This window comes from Bacillus rossius, chromosome 1 (assembly GCF_032445375.1).
Source record: "Bacillus rossius redtenbacheri isolate Brsri chromosome 1, Brsri_v3, whole genome shotgun sequence".
NCBI classification, from domain to species: Eukaryota; Metazoa; Arthropoda; class Insecta; order Phasmatodea; family Bacillidae; genus Bacillus; species Bacillus rossius.
In genome coordinates, this window is record NC_086330.1 from 287,486,464 (window position 1) to 287,500,324 (window position 13,861).

The window sequence follows — 13,861 nt, forward strand, 5'->3', positions numbered from 1 at the left end:
TTTTCCAGGGTAATAACTAACATGGTTAAAGCAATGTCAAAAAAAAATGTTTCCAATTTTTTTTATCTGGACTATCTAGACCAGTAGTTCCCAACCTTTTTTTGATCAGGGACTACTTTAATTTCATTATTATTAGCAGCGACCACAAGGTTAAAAAATAATCTGTATCAATCTAAAAATAAACTTTAAGCCTAATCGGTCAATGTTAATCGAAACGTTTAACATAAGCAATCTAAAAAACCAAAATAAACAATTAACATTGTTATGATTGAAAACATATATTTTTAGTACACAATTCAGTTTGCATCAATGAGTTTTGAGCCTGCATCTTCTGAACAAGATCTTGAATTCTTGGGGTAATATTTTTGCTCAAAGCTACACGCATATCGTCACTTACTTTCAGTCGATTCCTGGATTTGTTTTTAATGATCAGTAATGCAGAAAATCCTTGATCACATAAGTGTTGAGAAAATAATGAGAAAGTGCAAAGCGATTTCTCGAATTTTAGTATATTAAATTGCTTTCTTACACCAAAATATCTCCAAAGAATCAGATTCAAAAGCGTCCTTACAGTTCCTGTCATTTTGAAATTCAATAAGTTCTTTTTGGATTTCTTCTGAAACTTCTCTAGCGTTAGTGCCAAAACGGTTGCGTATCAGTTTTTGGTCAAATAAAATAATGACCTGGAGTAGGACATACACCTTTAAGTAGGGCCTGGAATTTTTCGCAATAGCGAATTTTGCAAAAATTTGTGCGAATTTCGCATGAAAATGCAAAAAGTAAGTACATTCGCGAAAACCACAACATTTCTATATTACACTGCGGATATATCCCTGAAAAGTACCATTACAGTAGAATCCTGCCGATGCGACCCCCCTCTGATGCGTCCATTCCGTTTATACAACCTTTTTTGAGAAAAAGTGAAAAAATTTGAGCAGAGAAAGTCGAAAATTTGAGTAAAATCGGCTGAAAAACAAGTCTGTTACACTATGTTGGGAGCTGTGTGTTCACGTTTATCTTGGCGAGAGCTGTACTGTAAGCAGGCAGGCATACTAAAGACGGCTAAAAATAGATACCACCCCTCTAGACTGTCCACGCGGCAGTGTCTAGCCGAGCTCGGTACGTCCACTATCGCACGAAAAGCCGTCTCAGCTGTCATGTTATCTTACCCGCAACTCGTCCGGCCAGGCTGGCGATAGCGGCGGCTTGACGTCGTACGTGATGTGACGCGACGCTTACCTCTCCCATCCCCTGCTAATTCTTCAGGGCTCATCCCTCCCAGAGCCACAAACCATGTAAAAACACCCCCCCCCCCCCCTTTTCCAACTAACATTTCAACACATTCCCTCCCTTATTTCAACCTTCTGCGTGTAGAAACTGTCAGCATCCTCCTCCCCTCCCACACCGCGTGCGACAAAAGCCAGGTTATATAGTCCATTCTCGGTAAAATAAATATTTTTATGGGCTTATACGACTGTCTTTCGCCGTTAATAAATACTTTGTAAGTTTAAGTTATTATGATACAATTTGTTTATTAGTCACACAGCAGTTTCTGCTGAAAAATCACTAATACCTCGAATTTTATTGAATAGAAAAATTTAGTAGGGCCGTAAATATAATTATTTTACTGCATAGTTACTTTTCCATCTGGATTCCAACCTGTTTTTATTTTCTTTTTTTTACGCTGTGAAGGGACGTGGAGAAGATAATTGCTTGAGCTGTCAAAATCAACATCGCTGATGCCAAGGGCGGGAGCGCATCCTGTCAGTCTGTCGCTGTGATTATCTACTCCAAAAACACGTCACAGTATTTCAGGAGAGCATTGTTCTTATATCTTTCGTTTATAGCCGAATGTTTTCTACCTGATCCAGATAAGTTCCTTCGCCACGTTTTGAATGAAAATAACCACCAGCCGGCTAGCATAGCCGAACTCGCGTGACGCGAATTCACTTAGTGCGAGTATATATCAGAACCCATTGCTCGGGGTATGCGAGTCCGAGGTGTAATATGAATTTAAAAAGTTGTTTTTTTTACACCATAGACTATTTGAATATGAAATCTATGCGAACGTTTTTCCGGAAACCGTGAGAATAAGCAAATAATGATTTTGCAGGTACGAAATTAGTATGCGCAGCGAGACTGGGAGTGTGCGGGCATGCATGACTATCATGCAGCCAGCATCTGTTGTTGACGTCACGAGCCGCGACACCGTTTCCAACGTAGTGGCATTCCACTGCTTATATTTATTCGCGCGCCAAGTTTAGTTGATTGTTTTCGTAACAGCCTGTATGTAGTATGTTGCAACATATTTCTGCCTAGAGTTTGAAAATGCTGAATAATACTTTGAGTGCTCGAGACCGAGCATTTCAGTATCAGAAACATGGCTTTTATTGTACTGACAATAGCACAGTGATGTGCAAATTTTGCAACTGTACAGTTTCATGGAAAAGAAAAGATTCCATTGACAAACACCTAAAGTCGGCTAAGCATGTGGCATCGGCAGCCGAAAAAAAAGAAAATTTGTAGTTGCAAACATCTATAGCAACGTGTCTGTTTTGTGTAACTGTTTTGGATTTAATTGGTTGTTATTATGCATATTAGTCTATTCCTAGTATACATGGATTGCTTATTAAATATGTAAACTATTATATTCAATAACTGCACAATTTAGTCAACATTTAAATATAACGGTAAAATTTCCATTGCATAACGAAAATACTGACTTTAAACCACCACTTTTCTAATTTGAAAGTACCGCTTTTTGCATACTGAAAACACCTAAATTTTCCAGGCCCTACCTTTAAGTGATTGTTTACATTTTGGGGTGTTCCATGTTGTTCTGCCAGCCACAGTGGAGGGTTGAAAGAGGAGCTAGACTACGGTGTGAAGTCCCGAACACACAGTCGGTCGCACAGGAAAAGGTGAGCCTCTCACCTGTCTTCATGGACATGAGGATGGGGTTGCAGTTCTTGCCAGAGATCCACTCCTTGGCCGTGAGGGCAGGCACGGGTGCGGCCGTGTCTGGATACAAGTCATCCTGGAACTGGTCGCTCTGGGGGCAGCCCAACAACAGTGTTCACTCAAGTAATGAAAAGACACAACAAATTATAAATGAGTAACATCTTAGTTCTTGGTATACAGAATTTTGTGGAAGTAATTTCATAAATGCGACAGAAATATGCAAGAGGCACGAGTGCTACGGAAATGTGTAACAGGAAGTAGGGAGCGACAGTGCTGCTATCTATGGCGGATTGCTCAAACTAAAGTTTACGAATACATACATAGGGAAACTAATAGTCTTAACTGTTTAATAAATTGTTACTACAAAGCAGCATTTTATTAAAATTCCTTGTTGAAAATCAAGTCTAAAGCCAGGGTTTAGTATTTTTTCTGGTCTTTTTGCTTTTATTGGACTCGTTTCGCAATAGTTTAAAATTTCAATCTGCTAATCAAATGGGGAAAACAGTCACACCTGAGGATGGGTCAGCAGGGCACCAGCAGCCACTTGACACCCATCAACTCCACTCTTGTAGCCCTTAAAAATCATATCCATTAAGACACATTTACGAGAAAAAGTATTGTTGCATTATCCGCTTGTGTACAGTGTCATTTCACAGACATTTATAACAATGAGGGAGGGATGGAGAGAGAACCGCCATCACCACTAAATGGCCACATGCACTCACAGAATGTGTGCACACACACGCTCTCTCTCTCTCAAGCACTCTCTCTCGCATGTGCTCTCTCTCTCTTTCCCCCAGAAAAGGAGGTTAGGTTAGCATATGACGAACTGCCAGACTACATTCGCAGCTTGATTTCGCAAAAAAAAATAGACTGCGATGCGAATATAAACTGCGTCGTACACATCAGATGAAACGCCGAATAACCAAACTTGAAAGAGTCATATCCGACGAAATTTCACTTTGGCAAAGCAGCCAGTGGGAAGCGAAAGTGGCAAAACTCAAAACCCAAGATGGCAGCGCCTGGACAATGACAAAGCGACTTTTGAATAAAACGGATAAATTCCCGCCTCTCAAAACAAACAATGGCATAGCTTTCCAGCCCCGAGACAAGGTACAAGCTTTTTCTGATGCCTTGGAAACAGCGTTCCAGCCTAACATGCAGCCCTGTGACAGACAATTCACAACGCCAATTTACCGCAAACTCCACGTTAAATTGCGACTGCCCACTGTCACTGCACCGAAAACCCAGGCGCATAAAATTAAAGTCAGCTATCAAAAGAATGAAGCATACAGGCATTGTTCTCAAACAACTCCCAGACAAAGCCCTTGAATATCTAGCTGAATGCACAAATGCAATTTTCAGATTAAATATTTTCCCCTTCCTGTGGAAAGATGCTAAAGTCATAGTATTCCAAAACATTACCCCAGAACTACAGGCCAATCAGCCTATTAAGTACTGTGTAGAAAAGTCGCAGAGTATTATACTACATCAACTATCGACACATTCACACAATAACCTACTGCCCAATGAACAGTTCGGCTTTCGCAGAACTCATTCAAAAGTAAACCAGTTAGTGCATCTCACAGAAGAGATAAAAGCGCATTTAACGTACAAGACTACGTAGTCGCTAAGTTTTTAGGTGTAGAAAAAGGCTTCTACAGAGTATTTCATGCATATCTCTATCTCTCTATCTCTCTATATCTCTCTCTCTCTATCTCTCTCTCTCTATCTCTCTCTCTCTATTTCACTCTATCTCTCTCGCTCTCTCTCTCTCTCTCACACTCTCACTATCTCTCTCTCTCTTACCAACACACAAGACTTATTTACGCACATATTCAACGACACACTGCAATAATAATAATTAATTTTTTTCCACACAAAATGAAAAACTTGCATAACGTTGCACTACTTTTTTTTTTAAACTATAAATAGGCAAAAAATGTGGGACACATACACGGGAAAATATGATACATACACACATGCACATTGCTATGGAAACCTATTTGAGTTGTGTTAGTTTCTGCATATTAAGTATTCTCCCTTACTGTCATGCACGCAGAAGGCCCCAATGAAGAATGCTGTGTGACGTAGTGTGCAGTAGAATTTCCAAAAAATTTTCATACATCCTCCCCCCCCCCCCCCCCAATCGCTCCACAGTTACGAGCTACTCATGATTCAAATTTGAGATTCAGATTCTAGAATATTGGAATACGACCCATCACTAATTACTAAGTTAACGATATTGTGGAAAGACTTAGCAATGGCCTAGTGTAAGAAATACCACAGCTTTGCCTGCAATGATTTCAAGGACATAATGGGAAAATCAAAACCAAGAATTTGAACGGTCCTACAAATATTTCACTGCTGCACCACCTTGCTTGGCAACAAAAAATGTGAATGAATAACAGTCTAAACATTAATCGACAACTGGGTCGTAAAGGACGATGATGGTTTATCGATTGAGAATGTAACACTGATGAATAAAATGGGTAGGACAAGCAGAACTCCCCTGAGAAAACTCACTGTTCAAGGCAACTTCTGCCAAGTTTTCCACTTGCAGAAAATTCCGATTTTAACCCGCTGGGAATCAAATCTCAATCACCTTGGTGTGAGACGTGATCGTTTCCACTCTACCACCGTGGCCCCCAATTTTAAACACATACATATTTATGAAGTACAGGTCAATCAAGTATTCGAAAGTCCTAGACAAAAACAACAACAGCAAAATAAAGGCAAGTGTGCACTCATGAAGCAATATTGTATTGCAAAAGGGTGTACACATATCCTAGTAAACAAATTTCAGGACCTTTCCCAGACTTTTTAATAAAATTTTCTTACAACTTTTTGATTACTGTGTCATTTGAACATATGTATAATACAGAAAATTAAACATAAATTTAAATTTATATATTTTTTGAACAAAGCTAAAAACTTTTCAGAGAGAGTTTATCATTATTAATATTTAACATGACAATTCTCTGAAGTGAGGTGACCAAATACAAACTGCATGTTAGAAAAAGGCTTCTGGAAATCAGTTTCCTGGTTTCAGTACCACAACTGTTTGTGTATGGACTTCTTAAGAGACAGACACCATGAAAAAAGACGCAGTGGACAGACATACAATAATTTGCAGACACCTAAACACATCAAAAAACTTACCTTGCGAGGCACGATCATTGCAATGGGTTCACACAACCCCTTTGTTGCGTGTAGTTTGTAGAATCTGAATATTTCACATAGGCTAACATCACATCCTCTCTTTGGAATGAATCCCAAACCTCTCTGAAACAAACAAATACAAACAAACAAAATTTATTTTACATGCTGGGCCAATCACAGTTTAAATTTATTACTAGCCAGTAGGCCTGTGCAAATCAGTTTTTCTTTAATTTGAACTGAATTTCAATATATTTCAAAAAATTTTCAAATACAAATATTGAACTTGAATAATAGGAAAAAGTAAAAAATTTCAAAATTTTTTATGATAGTTTCCCTAAGCATATTTTTACAAATAGTTGTATATGGTATTATACCACTATTAATACCTACATTGAGATGATATGCACACAATGACATTGTACGACTCTTAAACTCCATTTTCACTGCAGCATGAGGTGATATGAAATACAATTGAGTAGTTATTATTTCCAAGTTCAAGTATTGGAGATTAATTATAAATATATAACTATTCATTTTCTTTTTTAATTTTTTTAATATTCGCACAATCCTAACAAGTAACTGAGCACATCAATTCTACACCACAACCCATCTAAAGGGCTTAAAAAAATGGTGCTTCACAGAATCAAATAAATTAGAGCACAACATAATGAAACAGATGCATCTTATAATCGAGCAGATTTGGCTGCAACACAACACATTTCATATCACACATCTACATGAAATGTAAGGTATTTACCCCCAAAAGCGTCGACCCTGCGTATGGGTAGCATCTTTAATTTTGGGCATAAAAATCTAACATTTTCATTATACGGGTACTCCTTGAATATAGGTCACACCATATTTCTGTCTCCAGTAGAATACAAGTTAAGTTTTATGGTCCGCGTACTAAACTTATTTCCACTGTAATACTACGGTATTATAAGACTAACTGAAACTGTTTGTTATTGTTTTACGTTCGAGGTTAATACCGCTTCCCGGACTTTCGGCAGTGTTTTGTTTTGTTTTGTTTCTCGCATGGCGGCGCGCGCAGCTCGTGCTGCGTCGTCATGACAACTGCTGATATAAATAATCGCGCGGCATTTGGAACAGCTTCAACGAGCCTATGCTTGTGTAATAATGAAATTTTATTGGCTTAGGTAAAAAGGACGCTAACGTGTCGCGGCCGTGATTGGCCTATTTCAAGTAACAATTTAATTTAGGCAAGAGAGAAAAAAAGAGTGGAAAATGACGCCATTTAGTGCGGGTGGAAATGTATTCCCTCGGGGAATATTTATACGTGGCGAGGCTAATTTCGGCGGTATTATTGTGAAAAATACGTCTGCATACAAGGCAATAATCAGCAACGCCCTGATATTGAATGCAGAAGGATTGCATTCAATTTACGTGATTGACGACGTATTTTCTGAACGACCTTAATCGTCCAGAGTTAAGGTATGGTCTGCATCGTCTTTATATTGGGACGTTAACGTAAATTTTACCGTCGACGTAGTTGAACAGTATTAGAATAAACTTTAAATTATCATAAAATTAAGTGAATATCGACTTTCGGCAATTATTGGCAAAATATTTAAAAATCCACAATTTACTCACACAAGTTCAGAGGTCCAGAAGTTAGGAATTTCATGCTCGAGCAAGCCGGAGCAAACCCCAAAACTTTTTACTTTGTGAACACTTTCAGGAACTTAATTATTTTTATTTTATTTTGTTTAAGAGTCAGGTTATCTACGACATCCCATACTGTATTTAATATTTGTTTGTTTGTTAATTCCATGACTCGAGGTTTTTCATGCTATGGTTAATGCAATAAAAATAATTATTGATAGTATTATTTTGTTGTTACCTGTTGAATACCTCTGGCGCCCTGTTATTAATTCCTGAAATAGCGTTCATGAGTAATTTTATAAAGAAAATATTAATTTCTTCAAGTACACGTTTGTGTACACCACATAAGAAACACTATGGCACTGATGTTGACCCTTTACCCTCTCCATTCTTTATGGCCCTTCCCCCACCCTCGCATACCAAAGGTACCATCTAACAAAAAATAAAAGTAAAAGAATACAATTTCTTATACCCACGTTTCCCTTCCCTTCCCGTCTATTTTTTTTTTTTTTTTTTTTTTTTTTACCTGTCCCTTTCTTTAAAGAAAAGCCAGCACACTATTTTGTAGTCAATTTTTTTTTTGTCATTTCCTTCAATAAAGACAAGCACGTCCTTTACAGCAGTTTTGTCATGAATGAAATGTTGCAGTAGAAAGTGTGCAAATTCTCATGCAAAAACAATGTTTGGACACAGCTGATTCACAAAAACCTGTTGAGGTAGAAATGTGATGAATGTATACGGTGCCAGTTCACAGATATTTACAATGAAGAGAGAGGGAGGGGGAGAGAACCATAACCACTGCTGCATGGCCGGCCACACACAGACTCACTCTCTCTTTCTCGCTCTCCTCTGGCTGGTTTATTTTTAGATTTTCCCCTTTTGCCGTGCACCAGCACCCTGACCCAAAATGAAAAATTTAATAAGAATCACAGTACATGTTATAAAACAACAAATCAGCATAAAATGTGTGACCATACACTGGTAAATACAGTAACTGCTGTGTACACTTTTAATTGGAAAAAATATGCAAATCATAACTAAGGAGTAGACACAAGATTTTAAGGTTTAATTTTACATCTGCCCCTCAAAGTAACACTGTTCAATTAGCGCAGTTTTGAAAAAAGATGACAATATGTTACTGTATGCTTTGAAGTAGCATGGTCATACATTCTAAGTAGTACAGTCATAGATTCTAAGTACGGTACGCTGTTTTCTTTTACATGAATTTGTTTTTCCATACGTGCACAATGTCACTTCCATAGTATTAAATACAATGCAACAAATTAATGTGGCGACTCAATAAACCATATTTTGCTCATTCCTGAATACCTATTTGCTTCTTTCACTGCGTATTTATTTCCAACGACACTCGTGTGTTCAACCAACATTTATTTTACCCCACCCTGTATATATAAGCAACTTCTCTGGACAGAAGAGCTGGAAGCTTTCAGGGCTAGTTTACCACGCGCCTACTAAAATGCACTAGTGGCATCTCATGGCAGACATGCAATTTTTAAACAGTCAGGAATTACGTTAAAAGGCTAAATAATCTTTATAATAATAGAAAAAGAAAACTTTGTGCTTTTCTTATATAAAATTGAAAAATATCTCTTATATTAACTACATTTTTTTTTTTGTAACTCAGAAGTGTTGTTAGCACCTACTTAGGAATGCTATGCCCAAGCCCTATTATGGAAACAAAGTTGTACGTAAAATTTTTAAATTTTATTTCAGTTTTTTTTAATCTCAAAATGTTATTCAACATTTATTTAAATGTACATCAAATTTTTTAGGCAAACATTTGTATTGTAAATTAATTTTAAAATGAGCAGTGTCTTTATTAAAATGGTGGGCAGCAGGCACACTTACCTGATTGGAAAAAAAAATATTTTGATTAAAATGTATGTACTCTCATAGAAAAACAGCATTTTATTAGCACACTGTTTTCTTGAAACTAATTAGAGCATTACTTCGAGGGGCTGGTGTAACATAAATTAGATAAGTAAAAAAACATTTCCTATCCATCTGGTTAACACATTTCAGTATGAACTTCATGATAAATAAATAATATTTATCAAATTTTATACCATACGACTGCAAGTTTGTTATTTGAGTTAAGTTTTGTTGAAATGCTAAATACTTTCAATATTTAAATTGTATTTCGGAGCTATATGGCGTCATGACATGCGTTGTGGTGTTATTTTCATTTCATCACAATTCAACATAAAATCTAATTTCTAACAACGAGCATACGAGCACACAGCTACACTGAGCACCTGGGGAGAGCCGGACAGGAACTGGTTCAAGTAGTGCATCCACGGAGCCTGATCCGCCACCTCGTAATACCGGATGTTGCCATCCCCCTGAAATGAAAATCACCCCAAGTAAGGACTCTGAATGCATCTTCCAATACCAGAAATAAACTGGGAAAAAAAACAACCTAAATTTGGTATTAAATTATAAAAAAAAACTTTAAACTGTTACTAAATGCAAAACATATTTAAGTGTATGAAAATAAATACCTTTAAATATAAAAAATTTAAAGGTATTTCAAAATTAAAACAAACATAAAATATACCAAATGAGCTGCTTGATTTTTAAATGATCCAGGTTCATTTTCCTGATTTTAAAACAATTTTTTTTATAAAATCACAAATTATTGTTGACTAATACAAAATTATGCTGTTTTAAAACACTACACAAATTACAAAAAACTATTTTGATATAATCTAAAATATTTTAGCTTTAAGTTTTAGATAACTGAAGATACAAATGTAGTTTTCCGACTTAATCATCGTATGAAAGCATCGTAAAGGGTTCAACATTTTCTTCTCTTAAGTTTTAACGCCTGTCTGTAACCACTTGGTTGTAATGACTCAATAAGTGCTCACTGTCAACGTTATTGGTGGAACTCCAAATGGCTTTCAGTGCTGCTGCTGAAAACTGGAGATGCTCAGTCCCAATAGCCACTAGTATTTTCTGGACATTCATTATTTGCTGCTTAAAAATTACAGTGTTATCCAGTTCTCCTAACCCGTGAATACTTTTCATTGTTGACAGAATACTCCTGGTATCATTAATCTAGTTGTGTTTGGGTCTGAACACCTTGTTCAAAGACCAAAAAAAACTTCATACTTGGATCCTAATTGATTAAGCTTTAAAGCTGATGATTTTTGGCATTTCTGCTTCACAAAAGCTATATTACAAGTTGTCAAAAAATACATTTTATCTTCACAAGCTGAATAAAATATTCCCTGGGCCTTTTTTCAGATGTCCTAAACAATACCACTAAACAAATGTGTCGTTGGATATTTTGATCCCTCCAGCTTCGTCAAAATTTCTACAATGTCTGAAGCATGATTGTTTCCAAAATCACATTGTGCCTGAAAATCATCAGCATTTCTAGCAGACGAAGATGTCAAATATTAAACACCACCATTGTATTTTTCCTTCATGTTGAGCCGAAAATCAGTAATTTCTTGGCTCAATTTTTCAACTTTTATTTATTAAAATATTTTTGATTTCCCATAAGCTAGAGGACCTCATCAAAATTTATTTTCTCAGCTAAACCACCCAGGGCTATACATATTAAAACTTTACTGGTGAGTCTTAGAGAGTCTCAACGTCCCAGCAGAGACATGCAGATGCTTACACGCAGCATAGGCTAGCCGAGTCAATTTTATCTCGCCGGCATGCAGGAACAGGCATGATAACTCTCCCTGCCTAACGTGCCTTCCACCTTGTTTCTCACGCAGGGGTACCTGCTTCGTCAGGCGAGCCTAGCTCGCTTTCCCAGGCTCGAGGCCCTGGCGAGCAAAGCGGATGTGCTGGTCTCAGCATAAAACAAGCACTTCCCCGCCATCCCTGGCCCTCTTAGGTTTTCTGCAATGCTTCCAGGAACCATGACCACGGACCATGCCCTTTCCCTCGTCAACCCCTCCTCTCCTTTCGGAACAAGCCATGCCTATGTATGCGCTACACGCACGAGGCTTGTGCGCTATCTCTCGAGCACAACCGAAACTAAGCATGCTAATGTCAGTTTCTCCCGCCTGTGAGCACCGCCTTCCAATCCCCCTTTGCCTTAGACGGCATACAGCAACACCACCGCTCAGTGCGCTATCTCATGGCGCCCGTGCCAACTAAAGATGGCGCTGCCATAGAGAGTTTTAGATTATTTCTTGTGGCACTATGACATCCACAAGCCCTGACCAATCCCACGGCACTTTTCCTTCCATGGCCCACTTAGCTCCGCCCACTCTGTTTCTCTCTTCCCCCCTCCCCACTTTTTGGTGTCGAGCCCATGCAGGAACTAAGAGACTCTCTCAAGTAGAGAGAGTCGTCAATCAACTGTGGTACAGGAGCATCCTACATCTGCCGCGCTACTTCTACCGCGACCGTGTCTCTCCTCCGGACATCAAAGATTATAGGATGTAGTTGTGACGACCAGGGAAAAACCCCCTTACAATTTTAAAGTTTAGACTACATCATATTAGTGTTAGTGTTTTTCTGGAGAATTAAGTGGGTGCAACCGCGCTAGTGGTCGTCTACCATAACATGGTTAGATAGTACCACCGACCTACCCCACAATTTGGTGAGTAGAGATTTTAGTGCTCTTTTTTTATTTCCTGTTTTCTTGAGCCCTTTGTGGCCGAGAACTTTCCCACTGGCCATAACCACATAACAACAATGTGTAAACTTTTGTTTTCACAGTGGGGTTTTCCACCCCCAGTGAAGGGTAGACAACCACATCACATCTAACCGCAGTGAGTTCCTGATTTCGGCCATCTAAATTCCCCGCATCGTGCTGCCAACTTTAGTCTGCTATCTACCCCGTCACGCCTCACCATTCGGATGTTAGCACTTCGTATGCAGTTAAGTCTATGTTTGGAAGACACAATGTAAGAAATCTTAATACTTGAAATTCTCTACGAACAATTTGCAAACTATTCAACTACCATTTAAAGAAAAAGGTATAAAATATAGTAATGAAAAGTACTTGTCAATGCAAAATAACGGAAAGTTGTTTATTTTTTATTTTATTACTCTGAAACCTTGTTTGTGCAACTTGCTTTAAAATAAATGTAATCTGTAAAGTAATTATCAAAGTATCCGTGGCTGGCCTGCGTGTAGTAAAATTCTATTCTATTATAATGTAATGTACAGTCAAATACCCTAACTTGGGATGCCAATCTAACTTGGGACAAGGTTAGAATATTTCCAAAAATGGAGTTGGTAGCACTGTGGCTATTTATTGTTACCTCTATGGCAAGTTATCTTATCATTTTTTTTTTTTGTTATTCCGTTTTATGTTGATTTCAGAGTGTATGGACGTGTTAGGAGCTGTGGAGGACGATTTTTGAAAATCCACGAAAATCAGTAAGTTATTTTAGTGAATTACTAAAGTTTCTCTTACATTTTGACATGGGGTTTTGAGGTTATATGAGAAATGTTTCCTCATGTTTCTAGTTGGGGATGCTGTTCAAACTTTATTGTTGTCACCTTCTCTGATGGGTTTAGCAAGACTTAAATATGAGAAAGTCGATACTCGCCTAACTTGGGACACTGTCCCAAGTTAGGGATTACTGTCTCAAGTTTGGAACATCAATTATCATTGTTTTATTTTCATTTAAAACATGTATTATTCATGCATTTTACATTGCTAAGCAATTTTATCACCAGTTATGCTTTACAAACTTATTCACAAATTTTAGCTGGAACTTTACCAGTTATTATAAACCTATAGTTTTTTTACTAAGTATTTGTGTCATGCCCAAAAATAGCTGAGAGCTTTAGTGGTGGGCTTCACAAATGATTCTACAAAAAATGTAAAATTGAAATTTTTGTTCTTTTTGTTATAGGTCCGTGATACGTCATGCCAAGGGCATATAAACAGTACAGCGATGCTTTACTGTCTAAAGCAGCAAACGCAGTACGTAAAGGAAAACGTTTGCGAGAAGCGGAGAAGCAGTTTGGCGTGTCCAAGTCATCCACCCAGAGATACCTAAATGGAAAGCACCAACAAAAAGTTGGCCATCCACCTGTTTTTTCTGACCAAGAAGAAAAGATAATTGCTGATTGTCTTGGATTAGCAGCTGACTGGGGATTTCCTTTATCC

The 13,861-nt window shown here is 37.8% G+C and overlaps 1 protein-coding gene across 1 annotated transcript in view; it reads right to left on the bottom strand.

Moving 5' to 3' along the window:
* The window catches only part of LOC134527695 (coronin-2B-like), a 128,106-nt gene that overhangs the window by 32,929 nt on the left and 81,316 nt on the right, over positions 1-13,861 (bottom strand). The window contains exons 8-10 of the mRNA XM_063360599.1: positions 10,023-10,109; positions 6,124-6,246; positions 2,935-3,052 (exon numbers count right to left, since the gene is read on the bottom strand). Of these exons, the coding sequence (XP_063216669.1) occupies positions 2,935-3,052; positions 6,124-6,246; positions 10,023-10,109 (328 nt within the window). The remainder of the gene's footprint in view (positions 1-2,934; positions 3,053-6,123; positions 6,247-10,022; positions 10,110-13,861) is intronic.